Raw genomic sequence first — 24,043 nt, forward strand, 5'->3', positions numbered from 1 at the left:
GATTTTAAGTTTTTAATGGGATGTTGTTGCACTTATTTTTACAAGTATATGGTCATCTTTTACTACTTTTTGGAGGTGTGTTAAAAGATGTTTTGGTCAAACAGCTGGCTAGCTGTAGTACTGTGCTGTTCACTTGATATGTTTGGATTGCAAAATGATTGTTTTAATTATCAATTTATTTTGAGGAAACTTTCCGGAAAAATAATTTTCGTATGTACTTCATCCTTGTTCCTTTAAAAAATAGCTTCTGTGTGAAAGCTATTGATTCTGTAGGCTGCTTTTAATATTTTAAAGCCCAAACTATTTTTTTAATCTGTTTAGAAAAGGAAACGGGTTTCTTTTCAAATTTTTTTTTTTTAATAGAACTGCCAGTTTTTCAGTTGTTAATGTGTATTGATTTTAATGGGAAATATAATGGCATGAAATACCACTCTTTATAAAAAAACTTTAGGCATGTAGCAGACTGGACGTGTGAGCCTCTTAAATAGAGGCATTGGTAGCTCCATGTGCTGTTACTCTACATTATACTTTAAGATTAAATGAATAATTTTGCCATTTGATTTGGATGCCAGAGTTAATGCTTTTTAATCCCTTTCTTCCCCTGGAAAGCAGTATGAAGTGAATTCTCCTTTTTCTGGTAGCTGAATGCAGAAGTTACCTTGGAGAAGTGTAGTAAATCTATTTTAAATTAAGGAACTGAGATGGTATCCTTAATCCAGTGTTAATTTGCCTAATAGTTCTGTGGAGATACCTGTTCTTGTAAGCATTATACTCTTCTGTGACTGCAACAAGCACTTTTATTGGGTTTGCTTTCCCTTTAATGTTTCAGTTGAATTTTTGCACACTTCTAATGGTACAGTGGAAAAAATTGAATGTCCTTCTTGCTGTGAACTAGCGGTGAATTGCACATATGCAGGCTGTTTTTTCTTTTATTACAGAAATAGAGAAATATGCACACATTGTAAATATATTAAGTACCTTGAGTGTTTACGTTTTGCATTTCTTGGAACTTAATTCTATGTTGTTATTCATCTGTCTATGTCTTCCATGTTGTGTGCCTAATCTTTGATGTTGTGCCTCGGTGTTATTTTCCAACTGAGCCCTGACTTTCTTTTTCTCATGCTGATAACTTTATTTGGCTCCTTGTGCCATCAGTGTGGTGAAACGCAAGAGATGTTTTGCTGGGTATTTATGTGCGCATCAGAGCAAGGTGACATTAATGGTCATGACACTGTAGGTGGTGCAGGGAAGTAGAAACTGAGATCTCGAAAGGAGAGCATTTAGAATAGTACCATGGAAATTGTAGTGTAGGGAACAGCCTTTTTCTTTTCAATCAATTAATGTCTGTTTTCCTTTCCATCTCCAATATGACTTGTGAACCCAGTTGAAGATTGGGTAGATTTAATTTTTTAATACTTAACCAGATTTTAATGTTTTTAGTCCTGTAAGTGCAAATGAATCTTATTTCTTCTGTGCTGTGTGTCCTATGTAAGACAGCATGTTTTTAAGGTAGGACCTAAGATCGTAAATAACACAGAGGTAGTACTTAATAATGCTTGGAGTAAAACTTTGTAAAAATACTGACTCATGCAGGTTGTTTCTGTTTACAAAGTCACTGTGCCATTGAAAAAAAGCAACACATTGTTCTCTGCTACGTCAGTGTCATGGTTTAACCCCAGCCAGCAACTATGAACCACACAGCCGCTCGCTCACTCCCGCGCCGGTGGGGTGGGGGAGAGAATTGGAAGGGTGAAAGTCAGAAAACTCGTGGGTTGAGATAAGAACAGTTTAATAATTGAAGTAAAATGAAATAGAATGGTGGTAGTAGTAGTAATAACTGCTCACCACCCACCGACCAATGCCCAGCCCGTTCCCGAGCAGCAATTGCTCCCCCCCGGCCAACTCCCCCCAGCTTATATACTGAGCATGACACCATACGGTATGGCATAGCCCTGTGGCCCGCCTGGGTCTGCTGTGCTGGCCGTGTCCCCTCCCAGCTTCTTGTGCACCCAGCAGAGCATGGGAAGCTGAAAAGTCCTTGACCAGTGTGAGCACCACTTAGCAACAACTAAAACATCAATGTGTTACCAGCATTATTCTCATCCTAAATCCAAAACACAGCACTAGACCAGCTACTAAGAAGAAAATCAACTCTATCCCAGCTGAAACCAGGACAATCAGTAATTCATATACTGTTATTGTAGGCATTTAATTGGTATGGATACAAGTAATTCATTTGCAGTTAGCTTTGTGTTTTGTTTTTTTTTGGTTGTGTGTGTTTTTTTTTTTTTCTTATACCAATTATGGTTCAGAATTCATATTAATTTATTGAGGGCTTTTTTAATGATATAGGTATTACACGGTGCACCTATAATGTTATAACTTGCTTTGCAACTTTTCATTAGTTACATTTTTAAGATGCAGGATATTTCTTTTACAGGTTACTTAATTATTTTCACAAGACATGTGAAAATGGATGGCAAATTCTTGCACTTAAGTATATACAATGTTTTCAGAAGATAAAAAGGAGAATTTCAAAAGTTCTTGTGGTTCACATTGTCTGCTGTAGAGCCTCTCAATTTTTTCTCCCCCCCCCCAAATACTTGCACAAAAGACTTGCTTAGACATACCATAAACTATTTTAACCACTCAGGATATTGCATTTAAATGATAAAATTGGGTGGGTGAAGTTCCCTAGTTCCCACTTTCCTGTATGAACTTTCTGTGACTATAATACTTAATCTTTTTTTATTTTAAATTTTTGTGGGACTGGGGAATGAAGCATAGCAGTCATTGAAAATACTCTTTCCTTTGGACCTGTTGATACAGCAATTCAATTCTGACTTTTTTCATTTCCTTTGTAGTGTACGTACATTCGTTGTTCCTTTTGTAGTGATTATTACTGTGTTGAGTGCTAATAAAGTTTTCTGGAATTACGCTATTAGGCATTAAAATGGCAATTTTTCCATATATAAAGCTATTTTTAAGGCCCATTGTTAAAAATACAACAAACCAGCAAAATTGCTTTTGGAATTCCCAGTATCTTTTAGAATGAGTGTACAGTTTTCTGCTTTACCTAGTCCCATTAACTTAGAATAAAGCTGTTTAACATGAAAGCAGTGTGTTAAGGAAACAACAGAACCTGTTTTATTTAGACCATAGTACTAAAAGTGACCTTTCTTGACTTCAAATGTAGATCCTTTAAGCAATCTACCCAGTTCTTAAAATGTACTTATTGTTAAAACAATGTGGAGTTATAATTCAAAATTATTTCCCAGTGCTTATGCAATGACTTCTTACCTTTCATCATTTGTGGTCTCACATGCAGTATGATTTGAAATAAAATTTTAATAACTATGTCAAGTTTTTGAAGAAGCTTTCTAGTGAAGACTTAGTTTTGCATTTAGTAAGTAATATTACAGTTCAACTTTTTCATTGTTGTTTTAAAAATTTCAGTATGAAAGTTTCTGATCGCTTGTTCTTTTTTTAATTAAAGGCTTTGAGATTTTTTTTTTTTTTTAAATCTTCTAAAAAAATCCAAACATGCTATATGTCTTGGTTGCTTGTTTGGCAAGTCTAAGTGCAATTTTTTAGAGGTCTGCTTAACAAACAGTGTTGTGACTTCAATCTGTGAAAGGGTGCATCATTAACCTGTTACCTTTGCAAGTTGCTTTTTTAAAAGCAAAATAAAACTATCTCACCCCAAGTAACCCCAAATCAAAATAAAAAGGTTCCATGCTGTTATGAAACCATAAAGCTTCCCAGAATCATTCCAGTTTTACTCTCTTGAAATAAATTTACATCTAATTGGCTTTTTCAGTTACCAAAGATAGTTTATATTTTCTGTTGCATCTGGTACTGGACTGTCTTGTTTATTGTTCATAAGTTCTCTGAAATTTTATCGTAGTTGATACAGATTATTGTGTTCTGAGTAAGTCAACTTAAACATGAACGTAATGTTTTGATGTTACTTGGCAAGTTTGGAATAGAGGCTCTTTAATCCGTAGCTGTATTAGCTCAAGATGTTGCTGCTTTCCTCTGCCTATTCCTTTCTGCTTGTTGGAGATCTCTTTTCTCCCTTTCCTCCTTTCAGATCTGCTTACTGAGCTGCTTGAGTAACTGGTCTTGACTCAGTTAATCTGCTGGATTAGTTTAAAATGTAAAACAGGACTTTTGTTTTTTGCTATACTAGTTCATTTTGTATGAAACAGAACACTGTGTCCTGAGTGGCTCAGTAAGTTGAGCTGCCTGAACTGCAGCTGGAAAAAATGAATGCATTTATACTTGCCTGGATTCTTTTCAAGTTACTTTTTTTCCTGTTTCCTAATTATTCATTTCGCATTACTGAATATTCCTGTCATGCAGGTAACTTTAGGCAACTAAACCAGAACATGAAGTTTCATTGCATGGTGGGGATTCAGATCTGCTTCTGTGAAGTGATAAAGGTGCTATTACGGTAAAAGTAACCAGTTGAAGTGAATAAAACTCTCTATAATAAACTGGAAAGAGTTAATGGACTGATAAATTCTAATTGCATGCCAAGGTAATGCACACAGCAGTTTCCATGGCAAGTGTGAGTATTTCATTTGGAAGGGGTTGCTATAACTGATGGTTTTGCAGATGAAGATAACTTACTTCAGCTTAAATATATTCAGCCTTCTCATGTATTTTTAATGCTCCCCAAACTTCTTTCTAAAGATATTTTAAAATGAATTTTGACTAAGAATTTTAGTTGGTATATACGGGACAAAAGGTTATCAAAGTCTATGTAGTTTGGCACTAAAGTTTATAATTACAGTTAGACATGGCAGTTATTGCATTGAGGTCCTGGATCCCAGAACCTTTTTCCCTTAAAAAAATATGACAGAGGCAACTTCTTGAAATCATCTTTGATAATTAGAAAATCCAAATGTAAATTGATTTCAGGGGAGTAAAGCTGGAATGGTTCCGGTAGGCTTTATCTTTTTATAACAGCATGGAACCTTGACATGTCGATATAGGCAAAGTTCTAACAATTGTGGTTTAAAGTGCATGTTTGTAGTACATCTAAAATAAATTAGCTTCTTGGAAAATGACATAAAAAACCTGAATGACTGTACAGACCCTTTTTTTTTTTTTTTTTTTTTTTTTTTTTAAATGTAGGTTGCAACTGCTATGCTTCTAAATGAGGAGGAAGATGGGGGGAAAAATGCACTTAGCTAGTCACACATAGCATCTGTTCCTTCTGGAAAGAGTTCTGGGGGTTGAGTTTGAATAGACTTGCTGGCTTTTTTGAGAAGTCGTGGTTATCTTAAAGATAATCTTCTTGAAGATTTACTTCAAGCAAAAGATGAATACAGAACTCAGTCCTACCAAGTGTTGGGACTGGTGAGTACTGACCAATGCATACTTAAAATAATCAGTACCTGATACAATGACTTTTTTTTTCGTACAAACACTACTTTCTTTACCCTCAACATTAGCTTGAACAGCAATACCTATTGCTCTAGAGTGCAAGCTCTTTAGGACGGAACTGTTTTAAGTACTTGTGCACGTGGTGCTACTGAGACTGAAGAATGTCCAGAATATTGTCATTTTATCCAAGTAATGTAGATTGAATGACTTTTGGATAGGATATAGTCCTTTAGCTCCATATAGAAATCCTTATGTAGTAGTCTACAAACACCAATTCAACATGCATTTATCATAATACGTATGAGTTATTTGTAACCTGTAGATGCCCTGCCTATATTTGGAGTTGGTTTTACAACATCATACTAAGAGGTTGTCTCTACCTTAAAAATTCTGCATTCTAAACAGAATAGGAACCAGGGAATTATATTCTATACTGATGAGGTACTCAACAGTACAGAAATAATAAATGAAGATGAATAAAATACATTGTTCTGAAGGCCACCTGAGGCTCTGTCGTATGCTGGTTGTTGCCATTGTCCCTTCCTGCAATAGATTGTTCCCTTTTTAGGTTGTCTGAGGTCGTTCCTGAACCTGAACCTTTTAAAATGATCTGAATTTAAACAAATGTTTAAAACAGCCTAGATAACTTTGATAGAGCTCAGTTAGGGAACAACCACAGATGTTGCTCTGTAATCAGCAGGTGAAACCTTGTTGAGAAAGGATGAGGATAGGAAAGAGGAAGAGGAATAACAAACAGTTACAGGTGGGCTGCAGGCATTAGTCTATTAACCTAATTGTGCTACTGCTAGAAGAGTATATAAAATGAAAGCCAGATGTGATTTAATGTCATGGAATAGTTCTTAAAACCACCAGGATTTAACAGTTGCTGTTTGTTGCTAGGGAAGTTTGTCCTTGTACATTGCCTGGCATAATAGGTCCCTGCTTCATGTGTAGTGTTTGCATCCAAAATAATTAAAAGCAATCTCCTGGTTGTCATGCCTGTTTCATTAATCACATGATTAGCTTTCTCTTTGTCACATCTACTTAATTTCCAGAAAACTCTACTAAAATACATGGTCTTGACTTGGGTTTGTAATTCAGAGCTAATCCTGAAAAAACCCAAATGTGTATGCTCAGGGTATTTTTTTTTCATGGTTTAGCACGCAAAAAATATGTCGATGTAAACAGGAAATACTGTTCTCAGAATAGTCTTGTTCTGCTCTACAAAGATTTCGCAACATAGAAGTAATCTAGTTGATGATAAAATTGATTCTTGTTTCTTCCTTTGTGAAGTCCATGCCCACATGTAAGGCTATCTCAACTGTTCACCTTGCAATTGCTGTAAGAATGCAATTAACCTACAATTTCTATAAGATAAAATCTGAGTTTTCACTTTTATTTTCCCACAAATTATTGGCTTGCTTATATGAGTGAGAAAGCCTCTCTCCTTTTACAGGTCATGTGTTGAGAAACATTGACCTGAATAGTCCAGCAGCAATACTAGGGTACTCTTGATATTTTCAAAGTTGTAAATGAAGTCACCTTCATGCTTGTAAGGAAACTGAAAGTGTACAACTTTGCTGTTCACTTCTGTGGCAGTAGGCATGCGGAGCAGTTTGTTTCAAAGAAGAAGCATTAAGGTTTTACTGAAAAAGTTGATGTTCTTAAGTACTTGAAATAAGGGGAGCGCCTGGAGATCAGGCAAATTTGTGATGTGCTTATGAATTTCCTGAACCTGGCGTGAAACTGTAGCCTGAGTATCTGTCCCTTAAAGCATCTTTTGAAACCCACTTAATAGAACTGGGGTGGTTTTGTTTCCTAATGACTACTTTCATGTTCCCATTCTGCCTTTTTTTTTATTTACACTTACAGATGACTGTTCATAAGTGCTGTTAGTCTCTTGTCCTTCTTCAGCCACCACTTGCGGTCAATAAATGCTTCTAATCCTGTCGTTTCTAGGAAGGATATAATTAAAGCAAAGCTCTAATTATTGGTAATACTCAGTACTGGCATCATAAATGACTCAAATCCACATCCTTTTTAATTAAAACCTAATTATATTTACTGTGCTTCTTTCTGCTTGAAAGAAAGCAATATCCTGATGTTTTTTGTTGTTATTTAAATGGTTATGAGTGAATAATGAAAAAAATCAATATTGCATGCAGATCTGATAACAACAGTGGTGAGTAAAGATTCTTTTCTAGCATGGAGCAGTCCTTAGCTTAGGAAAAGCTGGGAGCGGGGGGCCAGAATAGGATTTGTATCTTCTTTCCAAGACAAATAAATGTAATTACGTCTACATTAACTGTTGATTTATAGTAATAGGTACATTTTACTCCTGCAAATGTCTTTTCTTGTTAAACTGAAAAATTTAAAAAAAGCAAAAATATTTCTGAAGTTAAGTTTGAGATAAGCAGTCTCCTATTCGGACCTCAAACTATTGTAAATTAGGAGCCTCCTATTCAGACCTCAAACTACTGTAAATTAGGAGCCTAAAGCATCTAGTGTCCAAATCTCCCAGATATGTAATAGTTTGTTAAATTGAGCTAAATGGCAGTAAAAGATTTACTGCTGCCTAGAGAAAGTAAATCGTGTTGAGAATAGTAAAGCTTTTAGCTTCGTGGTAGAACTCGCTGCTGTCAGCTGAGGGCCTGAGCTTGAATTTTCTCTTCCATATATTGCTTTGCGAATTGAATTGGCTAAAATGTCACTTTCTTGTAGATAAATTTTTATCTTTAGGCATTCTTGATTTAACTGCTGAACCAATTTCTTTCTTCACAGGTGTATCTTTGTTTTATTTTTCTTTGTCTCTGAACTTTCTCTTCTAGGAATAGTCAGGATCCCCCTTTGTACTTGTTGTATTCTGCTTAGTAAGTGTTCAGGAGCAGAGAGCTCCAGCTGATGCCTAAAACACTCTTTTTACTACCATCTATTGAGAAAAGGTGAAACAGAAAATAATTTTCCCTCCATCTCTGTCTAGTATATAACAAAAATTATAGATGACAGACATATGACATCATCAAAACTTAGGGAAGTGATTAAGAAAACAAATTTTTGTATTAAAAGAAATATGGGGCCTTAATTTAAAGATGACTGGAAAATGACTGTATTTTTGTGATAATACTGTCAATGTAAGTTCAATTATAAAACAGATGTTTAGAACATTCTGTGTTTATGATACGTTGAGGGGAGTGTCTGAAATGTCTCTATTTTGAGAAAAGTAACCCCAAACTTCAGTTAGAGGCATGCAACTGAGACGGCCTCTGTTTCTGTTCCTCTCAAGTCTTCGCAGTTTATTCTTTCTGTCTCTAATGTTAATTTTTTGGATTTTCTTGCAGTTTGCTTCTTAGCCCTTGCACGCTTTGAGTTTTCAGAAGAGTTCACAACGATAGCGCTTTTATTACTGATCAAGAAGTTTGTCCAGTGATGTTTGTCTTCTGTGCTGTCATGTTAGTCTAATCATTTGGTGATGACATCTGTAGGTTTTTGTATGCTTCAGTGATAGGGTTTCATTTGTATAACTGTCAGTAAGAGTTCACGGCATAACACAAAACTGTCTGAAGTCCTTGGCAGTCTTTTTTGTTGATTGATTGACTGGGTGAAGAGTTTGGGTCCAGAATGAATAAATGGCCATCGAACCCTCTTTCTCCTTTTTTGTTGCTGGGAAGACCATGTCCTGGCTATTACAGAAGAGTCCCTAAAAGGAAAGGTTGAGGTTTTGTTCAGTGGTCTGTGGGCTAATTCTTAGTGAGACTGTGTATTCCATTTTTCCTCCTCCTTTTGAATTGGAAAAGTCTATTTTGTATGCTCACCTCTTGTCTGATTTCTGTGTTCTGTGAAATGGCTGCATTTCTTTGAGATGGTTTTGACTGTACTGGAAGGAGAGTGTGTTTAAGTGCAGAAACGTAGAGGACGTAGAATAGCTCATAGAATCTCTGACTAAGAGGGAAAAAGTAAAAAATGGTGTTGAAGTGTTTCTGCTAAAACATTCATAAGCTATGAGCAGTACTTTAAAAATAACTAGTAAGCTTATTCCAGAAGCTTTTTGAAAATACAATCTTCCAATATTTTCTCCCGGTTTATAGGGTAATATTGAGAGATTCTTAAGGAATATACAAGTCTACAAAGCCTATATTAGCTGCTCTGTTAATGAATACTATAAAGTAATAAAATAAATGTAGCTTTGTCCTTCACATTTTATGTGAAGGAAGAGTTGTGCTGTTCAACTTCATGTTGCATTAATGAAGGAGAGAGTACAAGTTTCAGTGACCTAGATTTTCCCTATGTCAGAAGGGAAGGCATTCTTTGAGAACTTATCTAAATGAGAGGTAATATATGAACCCAAGTAATCGAATTTTATGTGTCTTTATTTCAGTACTCAATCTATTCAGATTTGAGCTATGCTATTAAAGATGCTAAATACTATGTGTTATGCAACTCAGCCTTTTTTCAAATAACTTCTGAAGACCTGTAATATTCTTTTAGGATCTGAGTTGATGTAATCTGCCAAAATAGTTTTCTTGACAGTTCCATTATAAGAACTCTAGGTTCCATGCACCAGAAGTAATAGAGTACTCTTCATGTTTAGATGAAGAAGATGACTTTGTCAATAAAAGAATTTCCCTGAAACCAAAGGAGAACGGGACATCGGCAATCGGTTCTTCAGGAACAAGTACAGTGAAAAAGGAAGGTGTAAAACCACGAGCTAAAAGCAAACCATTATCTCCAGTGAAACAGACTCCCACCTCGGCACTTGATTACTTTGGGACAGGTGGTGTCCAACGATCAGAAAAGAAACTAGTAGCAAGTAAAAGGAAAGAAGTGAGTACTGGTGATGTTCCTTTAGGCTGCTTGTGTGTCTGATAGCAGATCAAAACGGCCAGTTTAATGACTTGCAAGGAGGTACTTAACTGCTTGTCCTGATTAATATTACTTTTTAATGACTAAGTTCAATTCTGATGATATGTGCAGGCGTATCAAGTCCTCAAATGCAAATTTAGAGTAGCATTTCCATGTTTGAGAAGCTAGCACAAAGTTGAAAGCAGTATTTTCTCTGTTGCTTCTTCTCGAGTGACTTTTCTTAAAATTAAGTAGTTTTCTGAGATTAGTGAGTGGATGGGATAGCTTTTAGGTGGGGGTGGAGGGCAGGAGGGAGAGGAAGGAGGTTGTTTTCCCAAGCCTTATGGCACACACATTCATGGAATAACAAAATGCCAAATAAAGTATGGAGGAAATTAAAAATTCACAATGTAGTTATTGATTTCACTTTCAAGTGGGTCAACTGTGATAGTTCCAGAGATGTCCAACGTTGTTTGAAGAAATGGAGTATTGAAGTATTTCATATTATAGTATGGTTTTGTTTTGAATAGTAGAATCTCTTGAAAACAGCCTTGTTTAATAGTGTTTAGGTAGAGAGCTAGGAATAAAATTCTGCATGTCTCATAGTCGGTCCTTTTCTAGAAGTATACGAAATGAATCTGTACAGATTAAATTATTGAAATTTACACAATATTGGGGAAACTGAACTGTTCGTCTTTTTTTCTAAATATAGCCTTCACAAAGCAGAGACAGCACACTAGATGATGAGGCTATTGCTAGGCAACTGCAGCTTGAAGAAGATTCAGAGGTAAAAGCTCTATCAATTTCGCTGCTCTATGCCAAGAGCAGTTTGTTTAACTTAATTTCTTAAAGAAAGACAATTTTAAGATAAACTTTCCATGTATGCTATAAATAAGTGTAATAAAATTCATCTGTGTACTTAACTCTTGCACATATGTGCAAACATAGTCACGCAGTTACTTTTATGGGCATTATTTCAGTTATGTAAATAGAACATCTTAATCTAGTTTCTGTCTATCCAGACTTTCTCTACCTGTGCAGTTGATGAGCTGATGTGTCTATAATAATCTTGCTTTTCACACAGAATTCACTTTCTGCTTCCTCATGTTTTTGGTTTTTTGGGTTTTGGTGGTTGGTTGCTTTTTTTTTTTTTTTTTTTTTTTTTGTGGGTTGGGGGTGTTTTTGTGTTCTTGTTTGGTGTTTGTTTTTTATTCTCTGGAGTGAAAAATTAAAAGCCGTTGTTATCCATGATTTGTTTCACTTGTCATCTGAGTTTTCTTGTAGTTGAGAAAAATGTGAATGACCCTTACATGCGTGTCTAAACTTTCCTGTTTGAATCAGTGCTAATATGAGGGAAAGGTACATTTGTCATACATACTTACTTGCTTTTGGGAAAGTCAGTTCATGTCCCATAACTGGTAATATGGAGTATCCATTGAAATAAATATAGTGTACATGCAAAACTCAGTCTCGTCCTTGACCTCCCCAGAGGCGTGATGAATCTAGCTTTAATCTGTTAGAAAGTTAAACAACCTGTCAGGAAAAACAAGGTGTTGTCTTTCATTTGAACTGATATTATCTGTAGCGCACTCATTGTCTATATGTATCATCAAAGGTATGTGCATCAGCTGTATCTCTGCCTCAGTCTGATTTGTGTTTGGTAGTTGCTGCCTTTCCCCTTTCTTGCTGTGCACAGGGAAGATAGATGCATTTCACTGTTATGGGCATGTAAAAAATAACGCCTGTGGCACATGGGTTTTACAGAGTCATCTGTCTGAATCTTACAGCATGGCCTGTTGGACTTCAAGACAATTATGAAAGGATTTTTGTTGTTGTTTTGTGAAAACAATGGTCAATGTTTATTGGCAACAATATACGCTATTCAGGAATAGAGAATGTTTTCCCCATAGTTTTCCAAAGGGGCCATATTGGATAGGAAAGGTAATTTGATGATCAGTTATCACTGTAGATGTCACATTTATTTTGTTCAGTGATATGAAAAACTAAACCAACCTGGCTTTGTTTTTTACAATTAATAAATAATTTTCTCAGATTCCATGTACAGTATTTGTTCTTACTGGTTCTTCTGTCAAAGAAAATCAGTTGTGTAAGTAGAAATATTAAAAAGTTGAAGTATATTTGTTTCCATAAAGTAAACAGAACTGGCAACGAGAACTGGGCTAAGGGCAGTAGCTAAATTCTCTAAAACTGCCAGAATTTTTTTTCATACTATATCTTGCTAGCAGTAAATGAGAATAAAACACTAATTATTGAAACATCATAATATTTAACAGGCATTGTTCCTACTTGTCTTTTGGGACTGCTTTTGGAAGTTTTCTAAAGCCAACAGGTTGCATCTTGGTGCAGGCTGGGTGTTGTGAGATCCTGCCTTCAAGTTTTGATTGTTTATTAAGTGAAAAGGATACACACCAATAAAAAAACATAAAGGAACAGAAAACCTCTTTGAAAACAGATTATATAGGCTTATTAATGCTTTTAGTGCAACAAATCCAAACTCTACTTTTCTCACTAGACTTCAGTCTCTCTTTTTGGGAGACACAATTAATTCTTCAGTGCCATTTTCAGGAATTTATTTGCCTCTTGTAGGATGCACTTTTTCCAGCTATGTGCTGTCTTATTTTAGATAAACTTTTTGTCCTGAACAGCAAGTAGAATTTTAAAAAATTATAGTGGAATTTAAAACTTGTCAGACATGAGCCTAAAAATCTTTCTTTCCTTCCCCCCCCCCCCCTTCAGCTGGAGAGACAGCTTCATGAAGATGAAGAATTTGCTAAAACTTTGGCCATGTTGGATGAAACACCACAGAAGAAAAAGGTTGACTTCTTTTTAAACTTTAGTTCTTAGAAATTGCATTGGTGGGAGTTTTCTCATTTAGACACCTAACCTTTGTTTTGAGGCTTCATACAAATGCATTAAATAACAGCAAGAAAGTGTTTTCATGAAAATAACAGTATTAACTTTTCATACTTTCCTCCTGGATTTTCCTCACTCAGTAAATAGTGGCCTTCCTAATCAGACAGCAGGCATCATTATATCTTCGTGCTATCTGCTTCTGTTGAAATGGGATTTTAAGTTCTAGTTCTAATTGAGTGAAGTGTGTTGCTGAAGACTTATGCGTTAGATCAGCTATAGCTCTGCTGGTTTATGAGGACCAGATCAAGTAAAATAAGTTAATGGCACAAGGTGGTGAAACATGATGGGAGAAAAATGGAGGAGGAGAAAACTCTCCTCGCTTTGAGAGAAGGGGCAAGCAGGGATCTTGAGTGTTTTGAGACTAACCCAAGTGGTGGGAATCTTCCCAGTTCTCATAGCTTGTGGCGTAAGGCGCCGTAAAATATTTGCTGGGCTGTACATCAAGACTCTTAGAATTTAGGATTGCTAATTTGAATATAGCAAGTATTAGTATTTCTAGATGAATCATTAAACCAATTAGGATCAAAATTTACTGTAACCTGGAAGTTTGTCTGGCCTTTGACTTAAGGAATGATTATGTGCGTGGCTGAGTGCAGAATTTGCTCATCTGCCTGCCTTTCATAGAGATTGTACCTGACTTGTGGTAGGGATCGGCTTTGTTAGATGTTATTCAGTCTGTTGTACTTAACCATAGGGAAACTTGGAGATCTGGACTTAATGGTAGCTCAGGACATGCATCTCTGACTTTGGCGTCGTGTATTTATTTAGGCTCGGAAAGATTCAGGAGAAGAACAAAGAGTACTGAGCATCAAGAGCAGTCCTAACATGACAGAAAGATGCAAGCAGTCAGAAAGAGGTAGGAGACGGAATATAGAAAACATTTCACCAATTTATAATATTAATGAGATGCATTCTTATATATGTGCTCTTCTCCCTCTGCCTCCTTTCAAGTGAAGGCAACAAACTCGACAGGTGAAGCAAAGAATTACACTGCAAAGCAGCAAACTAAATCTGAACATTCAAAAGGCTCTCGTTTATCCCTGCAATCATCTGATGGTAAAACAGCAAGAGAGTTGATGGATAAGACCTCGCCTTTGAAACCTAGCTCTAAGCTTCTGTCTCTGAAACAAAAAGAAGAGATTGCTGAAAAGGAAAGAGGTGCTCAAAGTTTAGTATCAAAAGAAAAAACTGCTTCAGGGAAAGAAGAGAAGACAACACCAAAGAAGGAAAAAATATCTCCCAAGAAGGCTGAGGTAGGAGCTATCAAAATGAATTTAGTTGGCTTGATGGAGTTTGCAGGAAAACAGTTTTCATTTGTTATTGTTTATGTGTCACTGTTGTAACTTCATACTTTGAATCTTCTGGGCAATTTTTGAGAATTTGAATTCTGGTAAGGCTTTAAGTTCCTAGCAATTGTAAAAATATAGGAAAAAATTAGCTGGAAAAGTGTAAATTAAATGCATGAAGGAACTGAGAGTCCTTTAATGTCCATTAATGTAAGCATGTACACTGCAAAATTGGTTCAGTGCTTTTTCACGTTCAACTTCCCTGAAAAAATGTGGAATGCAGGAATTCTGACACACACTTAATGAGTGAAAGCTTACTGTTTATGTGAGCGTGGTGACCTTGTGGATCTATACAGCTGTTAAAATGATAAATGGCATTGTCGTTGGTGTCATCCCCTTGCCCCCCCGTCTCGTATTTCTGAAGTATATTTCTTCTGGTTGATACCTTACGTAGGAATATAATTTAGTTTTAACTGTCTGATTCAGTAACTGTAATTATTGAACACACTGGCAGTTATTGGTGACCTTAAAACATACTTTTTAATCATAAAGTACAAAATATCCAATTTTGACACTTAAATAACAGTTGTAATGGGGAGGGAGAGCCTGCAACTTCTTTGGAGGCGAGTTTTAAATAACTTTTTTACTGATTAAAAAGCTTAACTGTCTCTTAACAGTAGAAATAAAAAAGTAGACTTTATGTAAGCGTAGATCTTGTCTGTACCTGATCATCATTCTGAAATAAATTAGGATGTGAATTTAAAGCAACAATTTATGAATTAAGTGAGCATGTACATGTGGAATACAGATGAATCTACAAAAACTTGACAATAAACAATGGGTACCTATTTTTTTTAAACTCTCAGGTGACTTTTTGAAACCTTTTTTAAAAAGAACAAGAAAAAAAATACCTCAAAACAGAAGCACCAAAACCAGAACAAGTTCGGTATTGCATGTTAATAGGTTAAAAACAAGTGTTAGAACTTACTTTTCCTTTGGTGCGTAAAAACGTCTTCAACTGTGATGCTTGAGTTTATTTAGTTGTCTTTATATATGTAATACGTGTATTAAATTTCAACCCCCCCCCCCCCCCCCCCCGCCCAAGTCTGTAAGTCCTGAGGACTCTGAAAAGAAGCGAATCAATTATCAAGCCTACCGAAGCTTCCTTAATCGCGAGGGTCCAAAAGCACTGGGTTCCAAAGAGATACCTCAGGTAAGTTTGGCTACAGCAGAATTCTGTACGTAGAAGTGGAGTGTGTTGTAGACTGACTGTTCTAAGTGATCTAACAAGTATCAACTAAACTATTTAAAAACTGGTATTTTTTTTTTTCAAATGGGAAGTATGTATTGGAAAAAGCTAAGTTGTAGTGCAAAGCAGTGACTGAATGTAAGGAAATACACTAAGAAATTGAATTCAGTACTTGGTTTATGAAGTCCTGCTGATAAAAAATAGGGGTCTTAAAGTTGAAGATGCTGTCATTCATTTGACGGACATGCTAATGCTTAAAGCACAGTGTTACGAGTGTGATCCGTCAGGTGAACCATGTGTGAAGTTTTGTTGGTAGTTATTACTTTTAATGGCTTTTGAACTTTTAGAACTATTACCGAGGTAGTTTGCATAGGCTATTTTTAAGGGTACTTTTCATAGGGTACTTGACATGGTAGGGGGTTTAAAAAGTTTACGGTGAAGAAGTATTTGGTAGAATTGCATCAGGTAATGGCATTTTCTGCAATGTTCTGGTTCTCAGGGAGCTGAAAACTGCTTGGAAGGCCTGACATTCGTAATTACAGGTGTTCTGGAGTGTATTGAAAGAGATGATGCCAAGTCTCTAATTGAACGTTATGGAGGAAAAGTAACTGGCAACGTCAGCAAGAAGACAAACTATCTGGTTATGGGGCGAGACTGTGGCCAGTCTAAATGTGAAAAGGTGAGCGTTCCTGTGCCTGAGCAAAGTAGAAGTGAAACTGTGAATTGTTCATACCTAACTGTATTGGTTTTTCAGTATCTCTGCCAAAAGGAGGCAGTATTACCAATAAAGTGCATGTTAAAAAGGAAAAGTTGCCTGATGTTCTAGGGCTTTGTTTTGTTTTTATTTATATGTATACACACACATACAGGTAAAAAAAAAAATCCTTTTTGTTGTTGTGTTCCTAAACATAGTCTTTACTGGAAAACACTTTGAAGTGAATTACCTAACTCCTAACTTAACTTGACTTTACTTTTAATTCTTACTTTTGCTCCAGGCATCGACTTTAGGGACAAAAGTTATTGATGAGGATGGCCTGTTTGATCTTATTCGAACTATGCCAGGCAAAAAGTCCAAATATGAGCTGGCGGCTGAAACAGAGGTTTGTTTATTATAAACTTAGAGAATTTTTAAATGTTTCTTGCTTTGGTTTGTTTTTAACTGAAAGGTGTTTTAGTCTTCTGTTCCAGTAACAGTAACCCTACGATTGTCAGTTTGACCTTATAGGTTAAAAGTACTGAAAGTGAAAATTTTATATTTGTGCTTAAGATTTCTACTTGGGAGCTATAGGGTGGTTTTTTTTTTTTTTTTTACACGTTTCATTTTTATACTCTGACGTTATTCTGTATTTTAGGTATCTGACTGAGGGGGTAATTGTCTCTCCTTAGATGGTTTCAGTTTTAAACTTTGAGTATTTGTTTGTTCTTTGAAATAAGTAATTGTGATTGATACCATGTGGTACCCAGACAGGCCCACTATAAAATTGTACTGTAAACATGGGACAACTATACATAAACCATGTGTATACATAATAGATTTTGTCTTGATGTGGTACTTGAACTAATAATATTAAAGGTAAATTTTTTCAGGGAATACTGTAAAAACAGTAACAAGCACATTTAAATTTAGTCTGTAGTGGCTGATAAAATGTTATTAAAATCTCCGTTAGCTCTAGCATGTCGTGCATTCAGTATAGATGTTGCTTTGGTACTTCTGATGTGTGGCTAGACATGAATTCTTGCACGTAAAGATGCTATTGGTGTCTTAAGGAAAAGCAACTGTAAGCTTACTAGCTAGTTACTTTCACTCCCTTTGAATTGTTTTGGGTTGAATGCTTTCTGGAAGCATTGTTTGGCAAGAGCTTCAGCAGTGTCTGGCCTGTTTGTTCCAACCTGACAGTCAGCAGTTTTGCTTTTTATTTTTTAATGATGCGTCAGGCTTTGTGAGTAAGGGGACTGCTCTTGGAATGACCAGAACGTTTCTTGCCTGTTTTTTGTGGGTTGTGCTACAGAACCAGGTGGCATCGTGTTTAACAGTGGTTTATTTTTCAGAGAGGAATACTTCTTTATCTGCTTTTGAAGGTTTTTTTTATCAATACATAAGCATTGTAACTTCCTTAAGCACTCCTGTACATGTGTTCAAGGACAGCATGTTTATCGACTGTATGAGTCTTTTGAAACTTCCCTTTAATTTTCTTACCTTTATTTTCCTAAGGCAAAGAAAGTGGAGTCAAGACCTAAAAAGACACCACAGAAAGCTGAAGCTGGAAAAAGGAATTTTAGCCCCTTCAAAAGGGAAACGGATAATAAAAAATATAAGTCTACTCCTGAAAAAGGAGATACTATCAAATCTGTCAAGAAAGAAACCACTGCTGTTCGAAAGCTTACAGACTTTAAGCGGCAGACTGTAGAGAAGAAAGAAGCCCCAAAACCTAAAGAGAACTTGGTTTCTGAGGCTCATGAAGATGGAACAGAGAGATTGCTATGGGTAGATAAATACAAGCCTGTGTCTCTTAAGGCAATAATTGGACAGCAGGGTGAGCAAAGCTGTGCCAATAAACTGCTCCGATGGCTCCGAAATTGGCACAAGAATACCTCAGAAGATGGACAAGGTGACCGGCGCGGTTAACTTCTCTCTGTGTCCTTCCATGCCAATCACACTGCTTGGTTCCCTGGACCGATAAGGGCCTTTGAGATAGCAGAGCAACTCTAGAAGCTGAGAATGAGGCTGCAGTCAGATGTGTTTTTAGCAGCAGTTGAACCTGAGGGGGGGGTTTTGTGTTTTTTTTTGTTTGCTTGGTTGGTTCGTTTGGGTTTTTTTTGTGTGTGTGTGTGTGTTGTTTTTTTTTTTTTGAAGAAGTTGTTCACTTACCACCACTGCCCTGCCCTGCGCCCCCCTGCTCCCCAACCCAAAACCAGAAAAGCAAACTGTGTCTGAAGATATTAAGTCTTGTGGTATTCTCTTAAATGTGAATTTTTTCCAAAAGAAATCAAAATAACCTAGCAGTAATGTATATAAAAATGGCGTCATATTCAGCCTAGTGAATTCTTTCTCACCAAGAGAAATGTTGACCAGTGCTAACCTGCCTGTACACATGGTGAAAATACAAGATAGCAACATGTCTAAAGGGCTGCCATCATGCATGGAGAAGAGATGAATTGTTAAGGTCCTGGTTCTGCCTGACAAGCAACCCGTGTCATGGGTAGTGTGTCATCCTGTAGACAGGTTTTTTTAATGTGATTAAAATAGTCTTTAAGCTTCGCTGCTATTGTAGTGGGGTTTTCTGTGTGTGTTCATTCAGTTTGTTGGGTTTTTGTTGCAAAAAATTTTTTGGTTTTTTTGTACCTGTTTTTTTTATGATGTGGTTCTGAGAAAATTGCAGAAATGGTTCTGAGAAAATTGCGAAGTGATGGTATTGCATTAATAGCATTTTTGCTATTTTTCAGTTTAGAATCACCGCAAGTCTTAAACTAAGATGGCTTAAACAGCTTTTTCCCACATGGTTAGGATGCAGATGTGTATGCATTTTTCATATCAAGCCTTAAATGAGGAAAAACTTCAGTGGTACTTGCTATCTTTAAAGATTTACATGAAGTATGCAGTTTGTTTTGTAATACGTACCTAGGTAAAACCTGGAATCTTCTTTTACAGCAAAGACCAATAAAACTGGAGGCAAAGATGATGGTACTGGTTTTAAAGCAGCATTACTCTCTGGTCCACCTGGAGTTGGTAAAACTACTACAGCTTCTTTGGTTTGTAAGGTGAGTTCATATTAACAGTTGTTCCCAGCACTATTTGTTATATATTGATGCTGTACCTGGATACAGATACAGTGTGCAGGTGGATATCCCCTAAATTACCTGGGTCTGCTCCCAGCCTAGTTCCACCTGCTCAGAACAGGGTTACAGGTGAAAATATGGGGGTGTTTAGATACCTTTATCAGGTCTGGGGCAAGAATATAGCAATGGGTGTCTGTTTCTGTTATATTGAGAGGAAGCGTATCGCAGTATGCTGAACAATTGGAAGTGGTTTTCAAAAATTGTGAGCATTCAGCACTAGTTCTATGAGTCAGAGAATATTTGCACTAAATTCAGTGGGAGTTGAATTCTGGCAAGTTTTTTGAAAGTTTCTATGACAGACTTGGTCGTGGTTTTTGTACAACTAACACACGTATCTTTCCCAGACTGATTCAAATACTACTTTAGAATGAGAGAAGTTGTCAGGGCTACGTGTCCATTTCTAAATCTGAATTTAGAAATCAGTTTTTCCTAAGTTACTGGAACACTGTTCGACTAACTGTGTCATAAGAATCAGCTGAGAACTCCATATTGTAGAAATACCATTAAAGCTAACTTATTAATAGTGTTGTAACAAGTTACAGATTATTTCTGTTCTTCTTTGACTTGCTAGAACTTTCTTAGAATGTGGTACTACAGGCTTGGAAGTGTTGAGAACTATCGTCAGCTATCTGATCTTTGTGCTGGGGAGGAGTGATTTGTTACCTCAATATCTGAGTTGTATAGAGTAACTCCCAATCTCCTCCCTTGCCTTAGAGCTTTGCGCCAACAAGCTGATGCTGCACCCAAAGCTAGACCTGCAGAGAAGCTGGGTGTGCTGCCTTGTGCTCATTTCTGCACTAGCGTGGTCTTTCCTGCTTCTAGTTTCCAACCTAGCTTGCTCGCAGCTGCTTCAAGTCTCTGCAGAGCATTTCACTGTGCTCCACAGGAGTGGCCAACAAAACTGGGTTGTTGAAGCTGCAAGAACAAAGCTGCGTGCAGCTCACTGCTGTGCTGTGGTATGCCCCGGCAGGGGAGTTTGCTGATAAAGGAGCAGCTGGGTTAAGTTCTCTCAGGGACTGACATGCAGCCCAGCCTCGTTCTGAAGTGTTAGCACTGCTGGGGGAGCCATGTGTTTCCTAGCTGTTAAATAGTTAAAAGCTTCTCTCTCCTTCAGCTTTCAGAGGGATGTGGCATGTTTCTTGTCCTGACTCTTTGTGGATAAGACTGTAATATGCAGCTGGAAATACCATGGAGCTCAGCCAGCCTTGGCTCATAGTTCTGTTTCTGTCCCTGATGGCAGTTCTGTTTAATCCTTTAGAACTAAATCTGTTGCCACTGAGGGTTTGTTTGGGGGTTTTTTTGGTGGGGTTTGTTTGTTTGTTTGTTTGTTTCGTATTCACTCCCTGCCCACCCCCCAAAGTTCTCTTTTGGTTCTGTGTCTGGTTATAAATATCTTTGGCATGCTAGAGAAAAAGAGTATAAGGAGAGAAAGGAATCAAAGCCACAATGTATATGTGAAAATGGTGTTGTAAGAGCTTTCTTCTGGAACTCTGAAATACCGTTTCTAATTCTGAGTATGTGTATGCTCTTTCTCTGATCTGTGTTCTCATTTTTTGTGTGGTTTTTGTGTTTGGACTAGGAACTGGGGTATAGCTATGTGGAGCTGAACGCCAGCGACACTCGCAGTAAGAACAGTCTAAAGGAAGTAGTTGCTGAATCACTTAACAACACCAGCATCAAAGACTTCTGTTCTGGTATGTCTGTTGTTTGAAGGAGGATTTTGGTTGTGTTAAGAGTCCAGTTACAGGAGAGACAGAGTTTCCTTTTTACACAGCCGTGTTAGGAATTTAACTTGCTCATCACGTTGAGGGATCCAGCTCTAATAGCGATGGCTTCATTTAGTAAGCTGTTTTATTTCATCTTCAATTGTAGAAATAAATCCTGCTGTCAGTAGAATCGGTTGTTAATCTGCACAAACTACTCAAGATCTCTGCAGTTGCTCTTCTGTTGCATGGGATGTGTTTCTTGGAAGATGACATGAGGTTATAGTCAGTTCTGTTCTGTGAATGTAGATTCATGTGGTCGAGTGGCAGAGGAAGAGGTTCACCACCACCTCACTTGTCTAGGATGGGCTTACCTAACCTATAAAGCATTAGGTAAAACTCTGAGCAAGACCCTATTTTTATTCCCATCTCATTTTCTTGTCCATATTCATTTTCAGGCACATCCTCATCAGTTAGCGGGAAACATGTATTGATCATGGATGAAGTGGATGGTATGGCAGGCAATGAAGACAGAGGAGGGATTCAGGTGAAACTGCTATAGTTTTTAGCTAATGCCATTGCTAAGAGTGCATACCATATATAGCACAAAATATTTCAAGCCAATCTACTGTCCTCAGCCCATGGTCCACAGAAACGCTGTGTAGAGTACAGTTTACCTGACCTATTTTAGAAGTGTGTCTTTGTGTAAGAAGAGTTACGCATTGGTGGGGGGGCAGGGGAAGATACTTCTGTAAAAGAAACCTGGAGTGACGAACTTGGGTGTGTGCACTTTAGATGTTTATTCTTGGACAGGTGAATTCATCCTAAGGTCTCTGCTGCTGACATCTACCTGCAGTGGGAGGTTTGTAATCTGACTGGGACAGTTGCTCTCTTCAGCAGGCAGTAACACTGAATAAACAATGTGGCATAGGCAGTATTATACTTTGTTCTCCTTAGCAGCTCCAGTTTTAGCTTTTGAAGATTTCCTATGGTCACATGCAATACTTTGATAATAAAGGGCATACAGATCTTTAGCTCAGATGCAGACATTTACACTGCAGGAATAAGAAATTGAACTGAATTTCACCTTCATTAGAGCAGGCAAAGTCTGTTCTGGTAAGCCTAATAATGCTGAAGCCTCAGGGTAGAGCTCTTTGGACAGGAAGAGCTGATCTTAGTTCCTGCTTCTTCATTCTTTGTGGCAGGGTGCCGTCAGAAAGACGTGCACTCCCTCTGGGCACGGGCCAGGTCAAACTGGCCTTTGGACAAGTGAATCTCGTTCTGCAGGTGGACAGCTCTGCCCTGGGCTGTTGATCTTCATTGCTTCATGAAGAACGGTCCAAACATGATTGCTGGAAGTGGGTAGTGGACAGCAGATTTATTGCAGCAGAATACAATAGCAAGCGAAAAAAGTAGGAGAGGGGCTAGATTTCCACTGTGTAGAAGCATGATTACAATAGGAGGAGTTTTATAGACTTGCATCTGTCAAGGATCTGATTTAAGGCAGGGACTAATACTGCTTGGTATGACGTTTTAATCATTCTTATTCTCTGAGGTATCTAATGTAATCGTTGTAATGTGTTTAAATCATAGGAGTTGATTGGTCTGATTAGACACACAAAGATACCGATCATCTGTATGTGTAATGATCGCAACCATCCTAAAATGCGTTCCTTGGTCCACTACTGTTACGATCTTCGTTTTCAGAGACCTCGTCTAGAACAGATTAAGGTAAGAAGGCTGTGGCTGCTTGGGCTGCACTGAATTACCATCGGTAACTTCAGTCTTCATGTGGCAGAATTCATACAGAATTGGAAACGCCACTTAAAACTTAATGGATCAGCTCAGTGAGTTACTCCGCTTCTCAAAATGGGTTGTCTGAGTTTTTCTTCCCAAAGAACAAAGTATCCCAAAGCCTTTCAGGTTTAGAAGTCTATCTTAAATATATCCAAAGATTTTCTTAAATGATCATGTGCTTTTTTCTTTTTTTTTTTTTTTTTTACACCAATGACAAGGGATGACTTATGTTTATGAGAGAAAATTTAAATTATACGTGCTTTAAAAAAACATAGAAAAATACAGTAATGCTCTTTCATCGATGTATCAATGCGTTCTGTAGGGGGAAGAGTTCATAGGAATTATTTAGTGACAATTTCTCAATTGTGTGTATTACAGGGTGCCATGATGTCTATTGCATTTAAAGAAGGTTTAAAAATTCCGCCACCTGCTATGCAAGAGATAATCCTGGCAGCAAATCAGGACATCAGGCAGGTCAGTGCCGATTCAGCATCAGTGTCCATTCAGAGAGCACGTCGTGTACAAGTCCTTGACTTCAGTGTAGTATTTGAACAGTAGTATTATTTTTATGTATAGAGATCAGGCTGTTATCTGCTTGAGTCTTCCATTTAAATTCTATTATGCTACCAAACTGTCAATTTTGTTCTTTAGGTTTTACATAATCTTAATATGTGGTGTGCAAAAGATAAATCATTGACTTACGATGAGGCTAAAGCGGATGGCAGCAGAGCCAAAAAGGATATCAAACTGGTAAGTGTAAAATACTGGATTAGCTTTTACTGTCATATTCTGATATAATCGCTAGGCTTTGTAAGCGTCTTCTCAACTAAAGCACTGATGGCCTAGATGCAGGGAGCTGTCAGACTTGCCACAAATAGTTGAAGAGCAATAAATCCAGGACTGAGTATGTATTTTGATGTACGGGTCTCTTACATAAGATGCAATTATGAAGCTCATACTTCTCCTAAGTCCTCTATTTAGGAGATAATTCTCTTAATATTGGA

The 24,043-nt window shown here is 37.2% G+C and overlaps 1 protein-coding gene across 3 annotated transcripts in view; it reads left to right on the plus strand.

Moving 5' to 3' along the window:
• RFC1 (replication factor C subunit 1) overlaps positions 1–24,043 on the plus strand; it is a 44,321-nt gene that overhangs the window by 15,417 nt on the left and 4,861 nt on the right. For all 3 annotated transcript variants that reach the window (XM_082316257.1, XM_082316256.1, XM_082316258.1), the window contains 15 exons: positions 9,983–10,215; positions 10,946–11,020; positions 12,991–13,068; positions 13,936–14,023; positions 14,119–14,420; positions 15,559–15,666; positions 16,202–16,381; positions 16,698–16,802; positions 17,915–18,311; positions 19,352–19,461; positions 21,119–21,233; positions 21,701–21,789; positions 22,836–22,973; positions 23,418–23,513; positions 23,691–23,789. In XM_082316257.1, the coding sequence (XP_082172383.1) occupies positions 9,983–10,215; positions 10,946–11,020; positions 12,991–13,068; positions 13,936–14,023; positions 14,119–14,420; positions 15,559–15,666; positions 16,202–16,381; positions 16,698–16,802; positions 17,915–18,311; positions 19,352–19,461; positions 21,119–21,233; positions 21,701–21,789; positions 22,836–22,973; positions 23,418–23,513; positions 23,691–23,789 (2,213 nt within the window). The remainder of the gene's footprint in view (positions 1–9,982; positions 10,216–10,945; positions 11,021–12,990; positions 13,069–13,935; positions 14,024–14,118; positions 14,421–15,558; positions 15,667–16,201; positions 16,382–16,697; positions 16,803–17,914; positions 18,312–19,351; positions 19,462–21,118; positions 21,234–21,700; positions 21,790–22,835; positions 22,974–23,417; positions 23,514–23,690; positions 23,790–24,043) is intronic.

This window comes from Platalea leucorodia (assembly GCF_965183815.1).
Source record: "Platalea leucorodia genome assembly, chromosome: 6".
NCBI lineage: Eukaryota > Metazoa > Chordata > Aves > Pelecaniformes > Threskiornithidae > Platalea > Platalea leucorodia.